The following is a 22933-nucleotide window of genomic DNA, read 5'->3' as shown; positions in this document are numbered from 1 at the left end:
AACCCATCACTACGGCGTCCCTCATAGTTTAAATCACGCGCGCTCGCACAACATGGCCCGCTGTTGGCCGTTCATTTCCCCTCAAAATAGTGGCGGGCACATTACGTTTAATTTCGACACCATAATAAGCTCGTGCGCAACGTGCGTGCATTTAGAAACGCCAGTGGAGGTAAACATTGCAGTTGCATTACCGGCATTGTCTTGCCGCACACATTTGGGCGCCTGTAGCGTAGTACATCCGTGGTGGGTCACCTTTTTTTGAGCTTGAGTCGCTGAAAACTTGGATTAGCGCAATGTAATGGAACCTGTGATAAAAGCCAACCCCAGCAGGGGCATTATTTTGCGGTTGACGTGCTGTTTCGGCTGTGCAAAAATAATTCACTCGTTTACTTCATATGCAGCTAGCTACACGTAGGTGCTGCCAATAGCCTCGTGACATAAAAAGGGTGAAGATGTATTTTGTCCGTAGCTGCTGTGCGCGCGGTGCGTTTAGGAAATTATGGTTTTTGACTGCAATCTCTGTGTCAACATTTTTCGGCGCGTCTTTGGCTGTCTAGGCGATCTAGGCATGAGTGACCGGGCCTTTGAAAACGAGTTCAGTGACTATCATCCCGGCAAGTCGGATGTGGTGCTTACCGATGGGAAGGTGCGTACAGCAGCAGAAAGACAGTTTTTGTTTCCATTTCTTGCGGTGGTGTTTACTTGCACGTGGTGTGCCACTACAGACTTTTGGTGCAACTTAGCTACATTTTGTGAGTCACATTATCTGTGTTGGATCATTGCTTTCATGCTGGCAGTGGTCGGAGCTGGCTGTTGAACAGTACATCGCTTCTTTCGGTTCTCATTCAGTTCAGCAATTCCGGACTTCCTGGCCTTGTTCTGTTCGGTGACAGCTATTTATGAAGAAACAGAATTGGGGAGCAAAACCGTCACTTCTAGGCTGCAGTGGAGGCATCGATCATGCGTTGCTAGTCATTATAGTGAACTAGTATTCTAGTTCACTATACTAGTCATACTTTGATCGTGCGTGCATGCGAAAGCTTCCTGTATATGCTATATATGGCTGGATATGCGGGAGCATATACAGGAACACTAGCGAAAGGAGCGAAAGCAAGCAGGAAACGGTGTTTTGCACCCTGGTGTGCACCTGTGATGCTAAAAAGAAAAAGGGGCAGCCAACAACTTGCCCATCTGACTCGGTTTAGGTTTTTGATCGCTAGAAGAAAGTGTCATTTTTGTTATAATTTATTTCAGTGGACGGAAGAATTTCGAAAGGAAATCCAAAGACACCTCTCCGATCTCCTCCGTGAACTGGAGCGCAACCTTGCAAAACGCACAGATTGGGCAGATTCATCCGTGTACACAGGCACCACAGGTACATACAGTGAAGCTTAATCTTGTCCACAAAATATAATAAATACCATGTTGTTTGCATTAAAGTTTGAATAAACATGAGCTTTGAATACATGTGCACCAGGCCGTTGTAGAAGAAAGGCTTCTCAGTTTGTACTCATAGCCTGGATGCAGATAGGGCCGGGATTTCGGTAGGTTGTGCCCCTTTTTGTGTGTGTGGGTGCGGTGTTTTTTTTTTTTTTTTTTTTTTAACTCTCATCTTGTAACTCATGCACAGAGTGCCAGTCTTCATAGTGCTGTGTAGGGGTTTTTTCATGATTTGAAATTGCATCTAAATTTCTTGGGAGGTGGGGCAGATGGTAGAGTAGTGGTCATGTTAAATATTTTTATTTCTGTCGTTGATGTGTCGCGTAGGGCTGGCAGCGTTTATGACTGACATGCATGAGAAAGATTGAAAACTCTACACACACACAAAAAAAAAAAGGTCGCATTTATGTGAATGGAAAAAAAAAGAACAAGGACTACATAAAGTGTGCCCACAAAATATGCAGCAATTCAGGCTGCTAGCATTAAACCTTATTGGAAATACTTGCTGTTCAACACCACATACTTGCATAACGCAGACTTGGAAAATGCTGTAAAACCTGTGCCCCTTTGCACTACAGTATAACAAATCAACACAATAATTGAACACACCCCAGGAATTTGAATCTATCCATGTTCAACACTGTACACACAGGCAAAAGGTGTATATTTAAGAGTTGATATCAGCCACGAAGATGTACATGACACACACACATAAATACATATAAATTTACAGCTGAGAATTGATTGAATATGTGGAAGCACAGGCACTTTGCACTTGCCGGCCATTCACTCAACAACAAAGTTAGCAAACGAAATCTAAACCAAGACATCCATCTATGTGTACTTCTTACTAAGAAAGAAAAACTAAACTGCCAGAAATAAATGTGTGCATTCTAACCCCCATTCCAAACAATTACCTATCTGCCTGGGATTATTGCTGTAACATCCCACCATTTTAGAGATAAAATAAAAACGTGTCGGTCATTGTCAGTGGCTATTCGGGTGTCTGGCAGTTTCAGGCCTTCAGTATTTATTCTCAGTAGCTCATTGACATATTTATGGAGAAGGTGGCTTTGCTGTGACGAAAGAGAGTGGTCATCGTATTCGCAGTGCTTTCTTTCATGTTGAAGCCGTGATTTCTTTCACCACATGCCAGGTATGGGCAATGGGAACGTGATGTCCCTTCGCGCATGTGTCTCTTCCGGCATTATTAAACAAAGCTCCCCGTCGGGCGTTGAAAAAAGATAATTTTTACGAATTGGAGGGGGTGCCTTGAGAAAAACAAGAGGGTGTGTACATCCCCCTAGGTCTGTTTAGGGAAATCACTGGTGGTTTACTTTTTGGGCTGAATTATGCAACATTCGCACCTCAAAAACTGTCACAAATCTTTCATTTAGCCTCACTGCTATTGGTCAATATGGCCACCAAGAATGGTCGACCAATAGGAATGGGGTTAATCGACAGGTTTGTCACAGTTTTTGTGATATATGGTCATTACGTGGATATGTATAATAATAATAATAATAATAATAATAATAATAATAATAATAATAATAATAATAATAATAATAATAATAATAATAACAATAATAATAATAATAATAATAATAATAATAATAATAATAATAATAGGTTCATTGGAAAGGAAAGGCGCTGTATCTGTCATACTTGCTCTGTGGACACCTGAACCGCGGTGTAAGGAAAGGGAGGAAAGTGGGAGTGAAAGTGGAAAGAGAGAAAGGGGAAGCCGTAGTGGAGGGCTATCGAGGATGCTCGACTTTTGAGTATTACAGGCATCTGAGGTCAAATTGACTTGTGACAGGACTCTTGTGAAAAAAATGGGAGTTCACATCTTGATGTCATTTCTATGAAATGTAAAAGTAAAAACTGAGTGCCATGGTTTGCTTACATTTTTCTCTGTGCAATTTCTGTTCAGCTGTATTCAACAGGTGTTTTCTGTCAGTTTTAAACCTGTGCTTTCAGTACTAAAACAGCTTTTTGCTGTATTGACTGTCATTGCTTAAAGTGCACCTACAACGTAGATAATGTTCTGACAGCCGCAAAAATATGCAGGATATTCAATGCGTGGTGGAGCAGCAGAAAATTGCATTACTGCACCATCTGTCATCACATAACGTGGTGACGAGGCTCGCGTCACTTCTAATGGCTTTGTAGTTTTCGAATTCATTGTTTATTGGGTATTTTTTAGTTTCTAACATGATAGCATTAGAGGCCCTGTTTTTCAGAAAATCTGGCATTGTTGGCAGAGCAAGCAAAAAATCATTAACATGCCTCTGGCAAGTGGTAGTTGGCAGGTGGCACGGTTGGACACTGATTGGCCCACGGGTTGTGTGATGTCACGAGACATCATGATATTGAGTTGACAGGAGCTGCAGACTCTGATGGCTCCTTTGAGAAAGGGGGGGGTGGGGGGTGGGGGGGGGATGAGATGTGAATTGAACCTGGCAGGACTCTTGCATCCAAAGTCAGACACACTGCCTCTAGGCCGCACAGGCGCATTTGTACGGCTTGATCAAAGCAGGGCTTTTTATCTATGTTGGGTGGTCTCTCACATAATGTGGTATCTTAGGACTATATGCTAATGAGTATTTGTGATATAACAGAGGCACAAATTAAGGGATTAGCAATTAAGCAAGTTGCATAGATAAAGAGCGGCGAGATGGGAACCACCAGTGCTGTGATGTCATACTCTTGAAGGCGGTGCTTAAATGGCCCCCATATCTTTTTTTTATTTCTTTCATACTCTTAGCACATTTTCTCTGAACTGTAATTGTACTAGAATAGTAAGGATGAAGTGTATTACTATTATATCTTAGCTATTATTGACTTCATCACAAGCTTTGTGAAACTTTGTGATTTTGTTCATGTGCGTTGTTTTGAATTCCTTTCATGTTTGTACTGCTCCCCACCATTCCCCTGTTGCAATGCTGTAAGGTATGATCAGGTGAATTTTAAGATTATAGGTAATGTGATCAAATGGTAAGGTGGAAGGAAGAGCACACATACTTTCACATGTTATTAACTGCTGTTGTGAGCTGCAGAATGGGTTGCTTTTGTTGAATAAGTGAAAAATTCCATGCTATATGAATGCAGGTGTGGCACTCATGTACATGCGCTTATCTGATGTGCTGCAAGATACTTCATACCTGAACCGAGCTCTGCCATTTGTGGAAAGACAGCTTGGAAACCTCAAGGATCGTCGCTATTCCTTCCTGTGTGGTGATCCGGGGCCTCTGGCCATTGGAGCTGACCTCTACAACCGCCTTGGGAGGTCCCAGGACTCTCACAATTTAGTCAAAAAGTATATGTTTTGTTTGTTTGACAGCAGTGCACCTGAATCATGCTCTCTTCTTGAAATATGATAAATGGGTTACTTGCCACTGTAAAATAGATTAAGGTCTATGTACTACTTTGCAAGAGTTGCAACTTCAGGTATGTTATGGCATTTCATGAGCTTGGCAGCATTGGTGAACCATATTTAATTGTGCTTTGAACTTGAGAACATGAATGGAGATAATGCGTGGAGGGCTTGTAATAACCTGCTTTGTCGCTGCATTGATAGATTCGAAGTGGTCTCACACGACATAAGTCATGTGATAGAATTGGGCTTAGTAGATCAACCTTGGCTGTAGCACAGAAAGTGTGAGAAGATAAAAAATGGTGGATGTGGCATTACCTGACTTTTGAGAAATCCAGCCGATGAGTAGCAGCATTGGAGACTCCTCCTGGCGCACTCTGTGAATCCAGAGGCTGGCAGAGCTGGTATCAAATCAATCAAGGCTGAAGACTTGGAGTGAGCTGATGACTGGAATCCTGTTTCCATTAAAAAAAAGAAAAAGAAAGATGGGTGATAAGGATGGAATTAAAAAAACATAACTGTGTATGAATGCTGTGTGTTTCAGTCCAGCATCATGTGGCATGTTTTACGACAATAAGGTGAAAGTGCCATGAAATGGAGAGTTGCTAGAGAACAACTTCTGTGGCCACCATAACTGTTAATTTAAAAGTTAATTTATTGCTAATGTACTCTGATTATTTTCTTGTGACTGCTGCTTTCGCAGACTGCTGAGCCTGAGCAAATATGTGGTGCCCGCCACAGCTGACATTCCCGATGAGTTGCTGTATGGGCGTGTGGGCTACCTCTTCGCGCTGCTGTACGTCCGCAAGCATTTGTCACCCACTGCTGTTGATGATAGCCTCTTAAGGAGTGTGAGTCACTGTTTTAATATTTGTGTCTAGATAGAGGCCTTCAAAGTTCTGCTTTTATTTTCCGATATTTCATTAATAGCTTTGCTCTGCTCATGTTATGGTGCATGTCGACCAGGATGCACAAGTTGCCAGGGTGCTGTTAGGGTCAGCATTAACACCTGAAATATGGTGTTATAGCACAGGCACAGATTGGTTTGTCTAGATGCATTTGATGGATTTGCACTTGTGTCCAGACATGAGAGGGCTGACTTTTTACTCAATCGTAGCAGTAGCAGAAATGGCAATCTACCATTGTCATTGTCCATATCGCTTAAGCCAGCTGTGCATAACCTGTCAACACTGTCAACAAGCATAAAACGGCTTTATAAGCATTAAGATGGCTTTGGATACTGCATAAGATAAAATATAACTAGATCCAGCAAATACTAAGTCCAAAGTTTGACGCCTTTTCCTTAAGGGAAGCTCTAATCACTTGCATGGGATACAAAAATTGCTTTCAGTTTTGTTTATTTTTATACTTTTAGTTTACATAATGCAATGGTTTTAGTACCTGATATTTATAAAGTACTTAGGATTGTTTGTAGATTATGTGATAAATATCGAAGTCAGGGTGTATTTTAAAATTTCTTGAATTTTGGCCGATTTAATTATAATATGGAGAAAGAATGGATGAGTCTAGACCTTAAATTTTACTCTGGAAATAAAGAACAAGGCCTGGATAATATATACAAAAAGTTTCAGTGGCAACACTTTATTGAGTTATGCCAGAATGTAGGGCTAAATAGTGACAAGTTTCAGAACAAGCGCTAGGTTCTTTATTTATTTTTATAACTTTAAAAGCATAACGCAACACTTTTATAGTCTGTAATATTTCTAGGTATTGAGGGTTCTTGAGAGGGATTTTAAAAAAAATCGAAGATGGTATTGTTTATTGAACTGGAATCAAAGTTGCCCCTTTTTTGCTGTTTTCAAATTTCAGGTGATTTTGATGCCTTGTGGGGGACACACCTAGCAATCGAGAGCTCTAAATTTTGTTTGAAAATTAGGACTTGAAATTAAGGATGCAACCCGAATAATAAACATAAAAAGTTTTGGTGCAAACAACTTAAATCATCATGCCAGTATGTAAGGTTGAAAATGAGCTTTTTTGCAGCACGTGGCTCCTAAATAAACTGCAAGAACATAACGGGTTTCTAATAGTTTTTGTAAAAGTAAAAGTTGCATAAATATAGTAAGTAAAAAGTAATAGACGACCAGATCTTAGTGCGGAAGCAGCAACTTGCAACTTTTTGAAATTGCAAAAACGGCGTTTTCCACCTCTAGTGGTATGTGATTTTTTTAAACTACGCAGTATCTTGCAAAACTAAGATTCGTTTCTTTGTGTCGAGACATTTGCCCACGAAATATAAAAATTTCATTGAAAACGAAAATGGTTATGAGACCTGGATTACTGTTCTTATCTAACACATCCATATATATTTTTTGCATTACCCAGAGCTTGGATATGTATGTACAGAAAGGTAAAGCTAGAATTAAATAAGTGGACTACTAATGCTGCACAAGTAATTGTGTCTTTGGGTGATGTGAGACAGTTTTCGGCACCCTGAGAAAAGCTAATACAATTTTTGCTTTCATGTGTAGCATGTGAGTTCCATCAATCACTCGGAAAGTGAACTTTTTTTATAAGTTTTCTAATCCGCCATGTTAGCAACTGAAAGTGATTAGATGAAGGGTGTAGGAAGAGCAGCACTTTCTTTAGAGTGCTTGCTGATCCTGATGTGTTTCTCGTGAAAAGGTGTAGGGTGAGGCTGGACATGGCACACTGCAAGGGTATGTTTTTTGCACAAGGTGGTGGAGGCTGTGCTCTCGTCTGGGCAGCAGCTTTCTGCTGAGGAAAAAAGCCGTTGCCCACTCATGTACCAGTGGCATGGCTCCTTCTACCTGGGTGCCGCCCACGGTCTGGCAGGAATCTTCTACATGCTGCTGCAGGTAGGCTGACCAAACTTTTGTAAAACTATGCAGCAGGCACAACTGGTGTGCTGGAAGGAGCATTGCCTTGATTGTTTGTTTTTTCACTCTCAGCAAAAAGAGCAGTTATGGTAGAGTTTTTGTTGGCAACAATAAAGAAAAATTTTGCAGTCCAGCTAGCGATAAGATAATGCTCAGCTTTTTATTCTTTTTTTGGACTGTAGATATGAGAAAAGCATGCATGGAGAGAAAAGCAGCAATTTGTGAAAAATGAGCAATGTCTGCATAAATGCACTAAAATAAAATGCTAGAGTGTAGTAGGTGTTAGAAACAAATTTCAACTTCACCTTGCAATTTTGTACAAATGGCAGTTTTCATTGGCAAAAATGTCAGTTTCGGATAGCCGGGAAAGTTTTTATTTGCTTAGTTGCTTTTTTGTACCAGCTGCCATTTGTACCTCGGTAGCATCAGCCAGCATTTCACTGCTGACAGCAATGCAGCTGAAGAATCACACAAATGGCTGTGTTTGTGGGCTGTTCCAAGGGGCCAGTATGGGCACGTAGTCATGTGACCTTTGTCCGCCAGGTGCAGCATGTGCTCAGCGAGGCTGAGCTGAATCGGCTTGTGCGGCCCAGCATAGACTGGCTGGCTTCTCTGCAGTACCCGTCTGGAAACTACCCTTCGTCAATAGGAAGCAGCACAGACAAGCTGGTCCACTGGTGCCATGGGGCTCCCGGCACCATTCACCTGCTGTTGCTGGCACACTTGGTGGGCACCCACTTTGCTTAATGGACTTCTCTTCTCATTAGTATTGCCCTGCCCTGGTGGTCCAGTGGTTAGGTCGCTCCACTACTGTGCCTAAATATGCGGGATCGAATCCCAGCCTCGGGGGCTTCTTTTCGATGGAGGCGAAAAGCAATACGCCCGTGTTGTGCGATGTCAATGCACGTTACAGAACGCCAGGTGGTCGAACTTTCTGGAGCCCTCCAGTCTGAGTCACTTTGGGACATTTTAAACCTCATAAACCAAACCAAACCAAACCAAACCTCTTTAGTATTGTCCACACAGGCATGGACCCTCTCCTATTTCGTTTTCCCATCCTGTCGGTCTTGATGAGCCCGCATCTTCTGCACGCAGGGGCAGGGTAGGCTTACTCCGTGCACTATGGGGCTAGCTCATTATGCACTGTGTGCCTGTTAAAAAAATGTGTGGTTGTCATAGCAAAGAATCTCCTATTAACTCAGCTAGAGTGAGCTGGAAAGTTATTTAATTTTTTATTTTTAACCTACATAAAAGAGCATTTATGAATTTTTGTGGATTGGGTTTCTTGGCTGGTATTGTAGCTTTTAATCCAAATGGGCAGCTGCTTGGTTATGTTTGCTTGGTGTCCTGAGTTGCAGTTGACTTATTTTTCTGTTACATATTAGACAGCCCCTTATAACTTTGCAGTGCCCATATTGCATCCAGAGCCATCTGAGCTACTTTGTTTGCAGTATATACTTGCCTTGGCTTTGAGGAGTGCTTTTGTGTGTAACTGCTAGTTGTTTTTATTTTTAATTTTTTCTCCTGCTTTGCGTTATCTTTTTGTACCGGTGAGAAGAAGAGAGGTGTCATCCGTTATCACTATCAGCAAGACAATGTTTTGCAAGTGCTAATTTATGGCCAACTCTTGGGATGAGGGATAAGGTGGGAATCCTTTTCATGCAATGCTTTTCCTGGACTGTCTTCTTTTTTTAAAAAGCTTTTTGTTTTGAGCATCAACTTTCTTGGTGTTGAGGGTTAGCCACCTGCTCACCTAAAACCAGCATTTTGCTCTAATTTGTGTCAATTCCTGAGCCAGGACAAACAAGACTTAGCACTAAATCCTTTTTCAAACTGTGTTTCACAAGTTTTAGCCTTTAAACCAATCATACTATTGGCTGAGTGTGAGGTTAAACTTAACGCATGAATATATTTTTGCAGCATTTAAAGTATGAGATCTGCAGTCAGTATATTTTGGCCTCAACATGTGTGATGCACCTCGCAAGCAAAGCATCCTTCATTGTTCAGCTGCCAATAAGGATGCATTGCAAAAAGCAGCACACAGCAAAGCTTGACACAGAACAAAACAGTAGGGCTGTGCTATCTATTCTTGTGTGTCATATACAGGGTGATCTGAGAGTCAAGAAAAAATAAAAACTCAGTATAATCTGAAAAGCAGGTATAATAGCATGGTGCTGTTTTTGCAAAAATAGACAGAAAGACAACGTTTTTGTAGATAAGAAAAAAAATTATTGACACATTTATCTACTATCTCCATAGGCAGCGCTGAAGCACCACCTTTTTGTGGCAAATATAAGTAATAAAATTTTTTGACTAAAGCTAGTGTGTACATACAGTGCACCTATACTTTGAATAATTTGTTATTACGGAAAGTGTCTCGCATGTTTCTCTGCATTTCCCTGAAAGCTGCACTACACTTGTGTCTGTATGCCTTTTAAGGTATTGAGTGCTTACATTTTGTATTACTCTTGACACACCCTGTACTGTTGTGTGCTGCTTTCCACTGGGCATTATTGTCAACTAGGTTAAACTTGCCACAGCAAGTAGGGTAGTGACCTGTGCGATTTACCTTTTCATTTTGTGAGCAATACATCTTGTGGCGTAATGGTATGCCAACACTGGTTAATCATTTTCTCGAACTCATTCAGTTGAGTTTGAAACTGTGATGCAAGAGCATGGGCATTTTGCATAGCGAGCGTTTGTTTGACACAATCCTGTGTAGATATTTTATTTATTTATTTAGTAATACTGCAGAGTCATTTGACTCCAAGCAGGGGTGAGCAAATATATAATCAAAAAAGGTACAACAAAGTTACACGAGCTTCATGGAAGGGAAAACAGATGATTTAAAATATAAACAAGGTTTCACATGCGTGAGGCTCTTAGGTTATCTATGAACATTTCTACATTCGGGCTGTTCACTACACACATCGGCAGATTATTCCATTCTGCAATTGTTTTGACAAAAAAAGAATGCTTAACTGTATTAGAGTATGCTCGCAATTCTTTATCATTTTTCCGTGATTAAAACGCGTACTTGCGCGCGAAACAGGAGTAATGTAATCATGGGAGTTAATTTTAATCACATTGTTGTATATCAGGTACAAAAATTTCAACCTTGCTTCAGTGCGCCTTGCCTGAAGGAATTCTAAACCTAGCGAGTTGATCATGTCTGAAACACTATCCGTGCTCTTAAATCTGTTACAGATGAAACGGGCTGCAATCCTTTGCACTCTTTCTAATTTTGAAATATCCTTGGCTGTGTAAGGGTCCCATAGACAACATGCATATTCGAGACGAGGACGCACCAAAGCCTTATACGCTGCCAACTTCACGTTTGCTGGGGCCTTTGACAGTTTACACCGCAAACACCAGAGAGCCTTCAGAGCTTTCACGCAAATAACATCAATGTGAGCGTTCCAACTTAGGTTATTGCTTATCTGGACGCCAAGGTATTTTACAGATGCAGATTCTGGAAGTTTTATGCCAGCTATACAATATGGATGTGTCAGGACAGTTTCCTTTTTACAAACTCTGAGGACCAAGCATTTATTAATGTTAAGAAACATGCCCCATTGGATGCACCAATTAGAGATCTTCTGCGGATTACTGTTGAGCTTAATCTGGTCCACTGTGGAGTTAATTGTAGAGTATAGAACGCAGTCATCAGCAAATAATTTAACTCTAACTTCTGGGTCAACTATATTTGTTAAGTCATTTACATAGATCAGAAATACAATAGGACCTAGAACAGATCCTTGTGGGACACCAGATGAAACCGGTAGTATATGAGAGTACTCATTGTTAACATTAACATATTGAAATCTGTCTTCTAGGTAGGCTTTAATAAGGTCAATAATATTAGGATTGATTCCGGCAATGTAAAGTTTTCTACGAGTTTAGTGTGCGGAACCTTATCAAAGGCTTTGGCAAAATCTAGGAAAACAGCGTTCATTTGTAGTTTGGTATTAACTGCGATAAAAAAATCATGACAAGTGGTAATCAGTTGTGAGACTGTTGATAGGCCACGCCTAAACCCATGTTGTTCATTAGAAAGAAAATTGCTGGACTCCAAAAATTCTGTCAAGGCACGGCAAATCACATGTTCAAACATTTTGCAACTGATCGAGAGCAAAGGAATCGGGTGATAATTAGATACACAAGTTGGCTCGTTTCCCTTAAAGATTGGTACGACACGTGCAGTTTTCCATTCTGATGGTACTGCACACTGAGCCAAACAGGCATTGAAGATAACAAAGAGATAATGGGACAACCATTCTGCATAACAGCGAAGAAAAGCTGGTGGAATGTTATCAGGCTCACTGGACTTCTTGGCGTTAAGTTTCAAAAGCAGGTTAAAAATACCTTCGCGGGAGACGACAACATCTGGCATCTAAGAGGAATAATCGTCTGGCTTAGAAGGAAAACTTGAGTTTTTATCAGCACACACCGATTTAAAATACTCATTGAATACGTTAGCAATGTTTTTTGGTCCTGTGACAGGTGAACCATTGACTATTAGTGACATTGCGTTGTTTTGTGCCATTTATGTAACGCCAGAACTTTTCTGGAGCTTCTCTGAGAAAACGACCAAGCGTATTAGTAAAAAATGAGTAATATGTTGCCCAACATGCTCACATTTGCCTCATTCCGTCTACTAGAACGCCGCATCCACTTTAATTTACGTTTAGTGTGGATTATGTCCTGCATAATCCATGGGTTATGTTTCTTTTTCTTCACAATATTAGGGACATACATTGTCAAGCAATCAAAGCATATTTTTTAAACATGCACCATAATACATTTACATTCATCTCAGCCTTAAAACTGTCAAAATGAGTCTCTAGAAAATCCAGGATGCCCACATCATCAGCTCTATTAAAATTTTTCACGACAATGGGTCGTTTTTCACATTCAGCATAAGCTTACAGTGAAAATGCACACGAAACGAGATTGTGGTCAGATACACCTTTCAAAACATCAACAGAAATACACTTAGGGCATGGCTAATGAACACTAAATCAAGATTGTGGGATACAGAGGTACATATTCTGGTTGGTCTCTCAACAATCTGCGTCGGATTACATGCAAAGGCAATATGCAAAAGGAGCTCAGAATGACTAGAATTAGCACACATAGCATCCTTGCGAGACCAATCGATATCAGGCAAGTTAAGGTCACCAGCTAAAATAAACTTCACTCGGTCGCCACGAACCCGTTGAACGTAATCACACAGGTCTTCGAGAAAAGCGACATCTGCATTAGGAGGTCGATATACTACACCCAATACAATAGTGTTGCCACAGAAATCAATCTTACAAAACAGACTTTTATGATTGGGAATCCCAGGCATAAGTACAACAGGCAAACTTTCCGCACTATCGCGACTCCTCCTCCGCGCGTCGGCCTATCATGTCGCAAAATTTTGTAGGCGGGGGGAACAATTACATCGTCAGGGATGTCAGAATGTAGCCAGGTTTCTGTCACAAATGTAGCGTGAGGGTCCAGTTTGTAAAGGAGCGTTTCGAGTTCAGCTGTCTTATTTGCGATGCTTTGTGCGTTGAGAGAAATGATTCGCAGCGGTTTGCTCTTATCTGCCCGTCATTTGTAATTCTTTCGTTTCTGACGTCGAGTGACTGCACGTCTCGACGAAGAGGCAGCACTGTCACTATCACCAGTTTGGCCACCAGAGTCATCTTTATGTTCATTCAATGTAGCAAGCATTCATCTTTCTTTTCCTTCTTCGTTCCACACATACATGTTCCCATTCATGACTAGCTTGTCAAGTTTTAAGTATACCTTGTCCTCGGGATTGCAACTATCTTTAACGGTAGACCAGAGCAGCTTTCGTACTTTTTGAATTCGAAGAGCGTAGTCCTCAGATAATGACATTCCTGAACCTTTTAGTTTTTTTTTGCATTCCTAAGGAGGTTCATTTTTTTCATCAAAGTTGGAGAACCGTATTATTACTGGCCGGCTCTTACCCTCAGATTGCCTGCCGATACAGTGTATGCATTCAGCACTTCCAACTTTAATTCCTAGTTTTCCTTCAAACACTTCTGTTAACACAGCATCCTTTAGGCGCTTCGAAGTTTCTGTGCTGTCTTCCTTGACCCCGAAGATAATCAAGTTATTACGCTGAGAGCGTTACTCTAGGTCTTCAACTTTGCTACACAGTGATGAAATCTGCTCCTGTAGCTCCAGAATTGAACTTTTGAATTCCTGTACCCTCTAAGGTTGGTGCAAATGATTCTATTTTTTTTTTTCAGTGGCAGTCAGCCTTCGGTTTGACTCTGATATATGGCCCTCTAATTTCTCCCTGATACATTTTAGCTCTTTAGATGACATTTTCTGATTTTCGATTATGGTTTCCAGCTGTTCAGACACAGTCAAGGGGCCTGAATTGGTCTCTACGTCTCCACTTAGCAAAAGCACCAGAAGGCAGAATGAGTCAAAAGAACCCGCCAGACACTCACATAGCACCTCTGAGCAAGGGAGCACAACCAAACATAACGAGTCACTCTTAAATTCAAGACATTGCTTATTACTGACCTGCACGAAAAAGAGGAGACGGTTTAGATGCGTCTGCATCTTGGAGCTGCTCCCTTGCTCACTGGCGAAAAACGCTTGGGGGGCGTATTTCAATGTGTCAAACGATGTCGATGTCGCTCTGGCATGACCATGACGTGCACGGAAAAATTCCAGTAAGTTCACATAACTGTTATTTGACGCTGAGCTTTGACAATCGACGATGGGTAATACAGGCACACATAGTCCACGATAGTAGGTGTATGGTGACTCTGGCCCAGCTGTGCCTTCATGGAAAAGACCGCCGCACGCAACATAAGCCTGCACGAAAAAGAGGAGACGGTTTAGATGCGTCTGCACCTTGAAGCTGCTCCCTTGCTCCATTCAAACTTTTCTGTGAGAACTCTAGTTGAGGATGTATTTTGCAGGAAGTTCAAGCCGCTCATAGCCAAACATCAACCTAGCATAACAGTGCGTCAGTATTTTCTTTATTAATTTTCTGGAATGATTTATCACTAGTTTCAAGTAGTTTTAGTGCAAAAGTACTATAAAAGTCTAGCTTATCGTATTTTGCTGATTTAGAAATATATGTTGGCTTATAGGAATGGTGCAGTGTCTGTCGCACTCCTCAGTGGACACCTGACCTGTAGTATGGGAAGAGAGGAAGATGGGAGTGTGCAAAGAGAGAAATGGTCGTCTAGTGGAGGGCTGTGGAATAATTTTTACCACATGGGGATCTTCAGTGTGCACTGACATTGCACAACACATGGATGCCTTTGTGTGTTGCCTTCATCGAAACGCAGTCGCTGCAGTCTGATTCAAACCCAGGTGCTTCGGTTTAGTAGTCGAGTGTGTTAACAGCTGAGCCACTGTGGTGGGTCGCCAAATTCCAGATTTCAGTTTTGTCCACATAACCAAGTGTTGCTATGGCGACAGCCTAGCTTAACTTCGCTGTACATGGTTATACCATGGTTTTCCGCGAGTGACCATGAGTGTATCATGGCCAATGTAAAGGTCGAAGCTAATTATGCCTAATTAACACTAAATAAACCTGTGTGGGCACAGAAATGAAGCAAAGTAGACCTGCAAGGTCACATCACAGTAGTATGTTGCTGCCCGAACAAATTTTGCTCATAATTATGCCTTCCTAAGCCTAATTAGGCTTGATTAGGCTTAGCAATGACTAAAGTATTGCCATTTATTTAAATGTGTTTTGCATCTAAATCATTTCTCATATGTTATACAGTTTTTGTTGGTGTTTGTATGTATACTGTATTTTTATGGCCTAAAATGATCTTTCTGCCTGACTGTGCTGTGTGCAATGGCAGGCGTTCAAGGAGTCTCACTACCTACAGCTAGCCAAGAAGTGTGCAGAGGTGATCTGGCATCGTGGCATCCTCAAGAAGGGCTATGGCATTTGCCATGGCACAGCTGGAAATGGCTATGCCTTCCTGCGTATGTACCAGGTCACTCGGGACTGCAAGTACCTGCACCGAGCAGCCAAGGTAAAGTCCTGCTCCACATTGCTTAAACCTGGTTACAATGAGAGAAAGCACCCGCTGTGGTGTTTGTTGCTTCCAAGATATTGATTGCACTGTCTGTTGCACTTCTTTCCGTAGCCGATGCTCTCAGGGAAACCGTTTGCATGCAATAGGGTCCTTCGTCCATGCCCTGAACTGGTCCTTCAATGGTTCAACCTACAGCCGTTTCCGCTGCTCTCAGTTTATCGCCAATCTTGGTGGATCGGCGAGTAGTTAGCCCTTCGTCGTTACTGAAATCGGCGGGCTCATAACCGAGCGTTCTCAGCCTGTCCATCAATGCCACGGGTGGTCTGGGTTATGCTGATCGCAAATGACGTCTGTCTCCAGAACCTCTAGTTTGCATGTTTTTCTTTTTTTTAGTTTTAACTTCGGCCAATACTCTCCTGAACACTCTTTCTTCTTAGTGACCGCCAAAGACTCCGACACTTAGCATTTCTTCATCAAGAAATTTGCATCCCAGTCTTTTTGATGCTCCAGATGTCAGGTACGAGCATTGGCTTTCGCCGTCGAAAAGGACTCGCAGTTGCGCCCAGGCTTTTAGGCCACCGCAATTAACTTGCCGTTTGAAGCAAGACAGTTTTCGCAGGAGCGGATTCTATTCCTGCTGCAACTTCAAGGCTAACTTGTGCGTTGGTGACTCCGCTAGTGGCTTCCCTCTTGCGCGCTACCGCATAGGACGGATCACAAATTGCAGTCGCATGTTTCTTCCCGCACTTCATGCATTTTAGGTGCACATTACAATGCCTTGATCGATACCCTCTTCGCATGCATTTGAAACGTCTCCCTGCCGCTTGTAGAAGCCGTTTCTTTTCATCCATGCTTTGTTTGGCATCGCATTCCTGTGTCGCGTGCTCCTCGGCGTTACAAAAGAAACAACTTTCCTTGGTTGCGTTTTGATGCAGGGTTGCTGCGGTTAGCAAAGGCTTATGCGATTTCGAAGGTGGTTTCGGCTTATTTTTTCTGATTTCTTGAGAGTTTTTGGTGAAACCCAGCCAAATTTTCTCGACTTCGATTTTGAATCGCTAAAAGGATGTCATCGTACCTTTGTCACTTGCGTTTGAGCTTTCCGAAGTGCCATCGGTCGATTCCTCGTTCCCGCCCATGGAAGTAGTTGTCTCGATGACAAATTTGTGGCTGTAGTCGAGTAAGATGTCCGTTGACAGTGCTCGTTGTACAATCGGCATGAGAAGCATGGTGTAGGACTCCTGCTTTTGGCCCAGTGTCTCCAAGCCTTTGATGTGTACAGCCAGGGTGTCGTAGAGGCGGCGAAGTGCACATGTACTGGCCGGACTTTAACGATGGTGGCGGCAGTGCACACTTTGTACGGCTTGCGTACTGGGGCAGCTTCTTGTCTGCCACCTCTGTACGATCGTGGTGCTGCCACCCTGCCACTGCTCTGTAGGGGGAACTGCCACTAGCATGCTAAGTGTGTTGATGCTTTCTCTTTGGGATCATTTTTTTAGTGCAGTACAGACTGACCTTAAAACATACAGGCTAGTCACGTCTGTGGCTGCAGGCCTATACATGATATGTGCGTTACTCAGTTGCAATCCCATGTGTGAGAATGGTAATGAGCGCCATCTGCTGCCCCGAGGCAGAGTGTACACCTTGGAACAGGAAAACAGGTTGTACTGAATGCGCTGCTAAAGGTACACTAAAAATTGTAGGGACACATTTTAAGGGTATGATGCAATAGCAGCTTGTGTCTACCTGGGATGGTTCAGCATTGAGAAACCTGCATAAAAGTGTAGCTTGCACTAGAACGCCGAGGCTCGTCTTTTTTGGCAAATACATATCAGGTCTCGAAGTTCTGGTGGCCACCGCATGCTGGCGCCACAACTTTTCGCCGGCACGTTTTTGACTCGTCCTTGAAAGCATCCCCTTCATACTGGGGTATGGGATGGGTTTTGGCACAGCGAGCCCAGTATGGTCTCGCATAAAAGTGTAACAATAGTAGATATTTCACATTCCTGTTAGCAGAACCTGCGGCAAGTCAAGTGATTGCACTCACTTTACTACAGGCACGGGGAGCAGCCCAAGAATGAGGGACATGCGCAAAAGCAAAGAAAACACTTTCAAAGGTGAAAAGATGCCGCCACTGTAGAATGTTTCGAGATAATGCACGCCAATGAAACTGGCACTCCCCCTCACTCAACCACGAAAATGGCTGGTCAAATGCGATACACCGCGTGGTATAATGAACTTAACGATAACATCAGACAATGCATGTAATCTGTTTCCAGTGACGAACGGGTCTTCAAGGTTAAGCTTGCTCTTGTGTTATAGGCTCTGCACTTTTGCAGCTTTGTCGTTAACGTCTTTATAACTAAAGGGTGTGTTTTCTTCTCATACCATGCAGGAAACAAGGTGCCCACATAAAAAACAGCTTTTATGCAACCTAACTGGGCTTAAGTTGATCTTATGCTCAGTGTGCTTCTGTAATGGCTGTGTTTGTGACATGCAAAAAATACAGTAGAAGATTGGACTTTGAGATGTTTTAACACAGGCTGTGTACATTAAGAAATAACGAGGACATATACTGTTGCCTGAGCATAGCCTGAACAGCTCTGACATGCATAAATAAAATGAGAACTGCATGCAGTTAATTGGGGATGTCCCTGACTCTGTGAACTGAATATATTTTCAGGGTAAAGGGAATTCATATCTATTTGAATCATTATACTGATGGCATGAAACTACACAGGAGACGGGATACAGAAAAGAAGCAGACAGGACGAGTGTAGACTGCGCTCGTCCTGTCTGCCTCTTTTCTGTGTCCTGTCTTCTGCATAGTTTTATGTCATCAGTATAATGCCTTACCAACTAGCCCCTCATTACACTCCTATTTGAATCACTGCTAGCTCATATTAGTCATATCATACCAAAAACATTTACATATCAATTTTTAACTGTGCCACAAGAATGAACTCGCATATATTAATTCTTGTGGCATTCATAACTAACATTATTTGCTGTTGATGCATCACGCACTTCAGGAAAGTCCACACATACGATGCAGCTAAAGAGGAAGCATAAGCTTGCACTCATGAAGTCTGCATTCCTCGATACTCAAGTTCACATAAGCTTGCATGAAAAGCTTGTTAATTTCGGCGTGAGCCAGCTTTCGCTTCCAATTTGCATGTTGCGAGGATGCAGAATACGAAATGAATCAAAGTACAGCTTCTTTATTGAAGTCTTCAGTACGTAGTAGCATACTCTGCCTAGCTTTATGAAACCAGAGGGTGATTTCTCCTCTTTACAGTATTTAGCAGCCAGCTTTTTGAAGTCATTATGTGATCACACTTTATAAAAAGTACATGACCTCTCCGCATCGTTTTATTTTGGCACCCTGAATCCCGCAAGTGAACACTTGAAGACTAGAAACCATGTGTGCACTGGCCGCTGCGAGCGGCCAGAGAGATGCATGCCCATCGCGCCCCTAGCGACGGCAGAGGGCGCGACTCGCTTAGAACAGCTCCCATTGTATCTACGGCCAGTGCACAGGCTGCACGAAAAGTGCATAACATCACCACACAAGTCCAGTCATGGTGCTGGGTTTCAGCATGTTTGCAAAGGCGTATTCTGTGTAATAAATATATTAAATTCTTGTAACCAAGGCCTAGTAACATTTAAAGTAAGAGTTAAAATTTATCATGCATATATGCACATGACAGCTGTTTCTACAAACTCAATATAGAAACCTGTTAAAGGCATGTACAGCTGAGGCCACTTGTAACGAACTTGACAGTCGTATGGATTCTATTAGTTGTATCAGAAGTTTATAATAAGTGGGCGTGTTTTATTCCAGCCACAAAAATGCGAAGTTCTATGAAAGTGGCATTTATATTATTATTATTATTACAATCATGAAGTCCAATGATAGGTTATGAATCACATCTGCAATTCTCAATAAGGGAGCAGCGGCGAAGCAAGCATAGGGTAAGTGAGCACTGGATGTACTACATGTCTGTTGTGCATGCACTTCTATCGACAGCAGTGATGAGGGCGAGTCTACGAGTCTTTCCATTCATTATAATCGAGTGGTATGGCCTCTGTTGTACGCTTTATCCGACAGTGCCTAGCCTTTATACATATTTTGACCACCTTCGTTCATTATAAGCGAGCATTTATTATAATTGCGTCCGCTGCAGTAAGTGGGTTGACTGTGTAGAAAAATTAAAAGTGGCATTAAAATCTCTGCAGTGTCTTATCTGTCATGTGTGACAGACAGAATTTGTTTCACTGTCATTGGTTGTGGAATGCCGGAGGGTCTAGTTGCAGCAACTGCTCAAAAAGGAAAAGCTGAGAAAATCGACCTATGCTTATTCTATAATTTATCTTATCACCTAGCATGCTTTTGCTTTTGGTCGGAGAAATGCGGCTTTGGACACAGTGAAAGTTCTTCTCTAATTTCTGCTTTTCATGGGGATACTAGATGGTAATGCTGTGTCGTTGACAACCAGTAGAATTTGCAATGCGGAGGGGCCATCAGAAGCAGAATTCATTCACAATTTTTGACAAGCACAAATTAAAAAAAAAAGACATTTTCTGTAATTTTATAATTTTATTTATCAGCAGGCAGATGAACACTCCCCGAGGATTACAAATGAAAATAATTGAGGAATCGAAAATTTTGGCTAAATTGGCTGTTTTATTTACAGTGTCTCGTGTAATGAGCCATCAGCACTAGCTGGCTGTAATTGCAGTAGCCTGTGAATGAGTGGGCATATTCATGGCCGACGGTAAATATAGTCTGCATCGTGGTTTCAGATTAATGGCTCTGGTTTGAATTCTGGCCTACTATAGTTTTTATTACTACGAGACTACACGTTTACAAGGACGTTTGCAAGGCCCAGTAGTTTTCCAGCACTGGTGGCAGCAAATGTGACCTTCTAATGAATTAAGGTCTGGCTGGCTTTACACTCAATGACTTTTGTTTTGCACCTCATTGCACTGGCTGTTAAATGTTCCAACTACGCATTGCAGTGTAGCACATAACATTAAGCGTGTGTCTCTAATGCAGTTCTGCGAATGGTGTTTCGACTATGGACAGCACCAATGCCGCATCGCGGACAGACCTTTCTCCCTCTTTGAAGGTGAGGTCCTGTCCCAGTTCCACACCAGGTTATGAGCAAGTGTTCTTTCCTCCAACAGGCATGGCTGGCACAGTCTACTTCATGGCCGACATGTTGGAGCCAGACAAGTCTGCCTTCCCTGCATTCCAGCTGTGACCTTCTCCACTCGTACACCTTCAGCTGTGGCCCCACAGCTATGCTTCATAATCACCCTTTGTGTAGAGGCTTTCTGAATAAAAACTTCTGTCCTGCGGCGTCAACTGCATTTTGCATTTGTTACTAAAATGAAAGCTGCCTTTTAGCATAAGCTGGTCATGAACCATACAACCCATCCATTTGAACCAATCACCTTCTCCAACACCAGCTTCACTTTTGGCGACTTGTATGCAGTCAGTCTCGGGTACACTGAATTATTGTATCAGGCAGTCTAAACATATATAGTAGTTGAAAATTGTGGCGTTGCACTACTGTTCGCATTTATCGAATTCATCGTTGCTGTGAACACTTTCACATGGAGCTGGGTCGACTGCTCTGCCTTAGGCAGCTTAGCGGCAGTGCCAGCACTGTAAAATCATGACAAGGTGAACATGGAGAGACTTTGGGGGTAGCCTTTGGCCTAGTGCCCATTTTGCACGCAACACCGTTGCTGTATAGAAAAGGCAGCATCCAGTAAACAGCCGTCACACAGCATCCGACTGACGCCTGGTGGTAGAAACTCTATGTTCTCAGTTGATAGGACTTCATGGTTCATACACTGAAAATTGCGGGCAGCAAAAATCTCCCATAGTGTTACACAATTTTTCTCCCAGCTGATACATTCCCGGATAACGATTTTTTGGCTACTACATTCGAAATTTCCACAAATGATGGCCATATAATATATTTAGCAATCAATCCCACATGTTACAAAAAAAATTTTAGATTACTGCAGAATCTGCACTGGAGAAATGCGTAAGCCCGGGCGTTGCTGTGTTGTCTGCGAGATGTGTTGGCGGGATTCCGTGTGTGACAGATACTATGCCTTTCCTTTCTTGTCTCTAACTAACCGCGGTTTTGCATATGAGATTTTTTGATGCTCCATTTGATGCAACCATTCTTATGTAAACTCATTCATTCGAACGCAATCGTGCGGACAACTGCAACATAGCCATACAATGCTTGTGCATTATTAAGAGCGGGCCGAGCCCGGGAGCACGTCGCACGACCTAGAGAGCAGCAGTGCTCTCCAACCCTGGTGGCTGCTTCTTGACGCAAGGGGGCGAAGCTAACGTATAAAGGTGGAGAGATGCAGCGATTTCTTTGCAATGTCTTAAGGGAAAGAGGGTGAAGCATTTGGGAATAACTATGGGCACGCGTCTTTCTCTCTCTCTTCTTTTTCTTTCTTCTCTACTTTCTCCTGTCCGCACGAGGCAGCGGAGGTGGCTCGCTTATATGTGAGCAGGCCAGACCTAGGGAAGGCAGCGTAAAGAGCAAAAGCATGGTGGCAGCCAGCCATTGCAAAGGCTTCTCCACATTCCATTGGTGTAAGAAGTCGAGCATCTGGAAACAATGAAGTGATCTTGGCTCATCATTGCGGTCAAAGTACCAGACGTGTTGCTAAACCTCTTTCGCATAAGGACAACACAAATTCGATCTGAATTCCGTGAGAAATAAAATGCGTCTCTATACCTAATTAAAGTTACATTTTGATAATCATGCAGTTTAAATGTGTCCTTTTTCCAGCCTTTTTTAGAAGGCATATCAATGGGGTTTTACTGTGTTGAAGCATTGTGGAAACTTGCCCTACTTTCATTTTAACAAGGTATTCTATTCTGTGTATTGGCAACAGGATTAGATTTCTTACGATAGGCAGTGACAAGGTTGCCAGGTTTGGTTACTTCCTACCGAAGTGGTTGCATTTGAAATCCAAGTCTGAATTTCTTCTATGAAACCACCAGTCATGCCAAGTAAAGCTTTAGACTACAAGAAAAACCTACTTCAGTCTTATTTGCAATTTTCCCTATGTAATGGCTGAGAATTCCTAATCACCCTTGCTGAAGCTGTGTTTGCACAGTTCAGTTCATAGTGGACAAGAGGCACGAGCCAGCAGCTTTTCAAAAAACAGGCCAA

General features: G+C 42.3%; 1 protein-coding gene across 3 annotated transcripts; it reads left to right on the top strand.

Moving 5' to 3' along the window:
* Nucleotides 1–33: 33 nt before the first annotated feature.
* On the top strand, nt 34–21106 carry LOC146198087 (lanC-like protein 2). Of its 3 annotated transcripts, none has more exons than XM_084593403.1 (10): nt 34–169; nt 558–646; nt 1255–1375; nt 4555–4762; nt 5523–5670; nt 7519–7659; nt 8224–8406; nt 15537–15713; nt 20773–20845; nt 20904–21106. In XM_084593403.1, the coding sequence occupies exons 2-10, from the start codon at nt 569–571 to the stop codon at nt 20978–20980; spliced, it is 1206 nt and encodes a 401-aa protein (XP_084449529.1). In that variant the 5' UTR covers nt 34–169; nt 558–568; the 3' UTR covers nt 20981–21106. The 3 variants fall into 3 exon arrangements, with proteins under 3 accessions (XP_084449529.1, XP_084449528.1, XP_084449527.1); XM_084593402.1 differs by having other exon boundaries at nt 110–243; XM_084593401.1 differs by lacking the exon at nt 34–169 and having other exon boundaries at nt 257–646.
* The last annotated feature ends 1827 nt before the right edge of the window (nt 21107–22933 follow it).

This window comes from Amblyomma maculatum, chromosome 2 (assembly GCF_055883805.1).
Source record: "Amblyomma maculatum isolate TAMU_Amacu chromosome 2, ASM5588380v1, whole genome shotgun sequence".
In the NCBI taxonomy this organism is placed as follows: Eukaryota; Metazoa; Arthropoda; class Arachnida; order Ixodida; family Ixodidae; genus Amblyomma; species Amblyomma maculatum.
This window is presented reverse-complemented; position numbering and strand designations above follow the sequence as displayed.

Excerpts from the sequence above, each read along its gene's own strand:
- LOC146198087 (XM_084593401.1), top strand. The coding sequence starts at position 500 with ATGGTTTTTGACTGCAATCTCTGTGTCAACATTTTTCGGCGCGTCTTT. Across the intron at positions 7,660-8,223 it reads TCTTCTACATGCTGCTGCAG|GTGCAGCATGTGCTCAGCGA; the intron begins GTAGGCTGACCA and ends TTTGTCCGCCAG. Across the intron at positions 20,846-20,903 it reads ACCTTTCTCCCTCTTTGAAG|GCATGGCTGGCACAGTCTAC; the intron begins GTGAGGTCCTGT and ends TTCCTCCAACAG.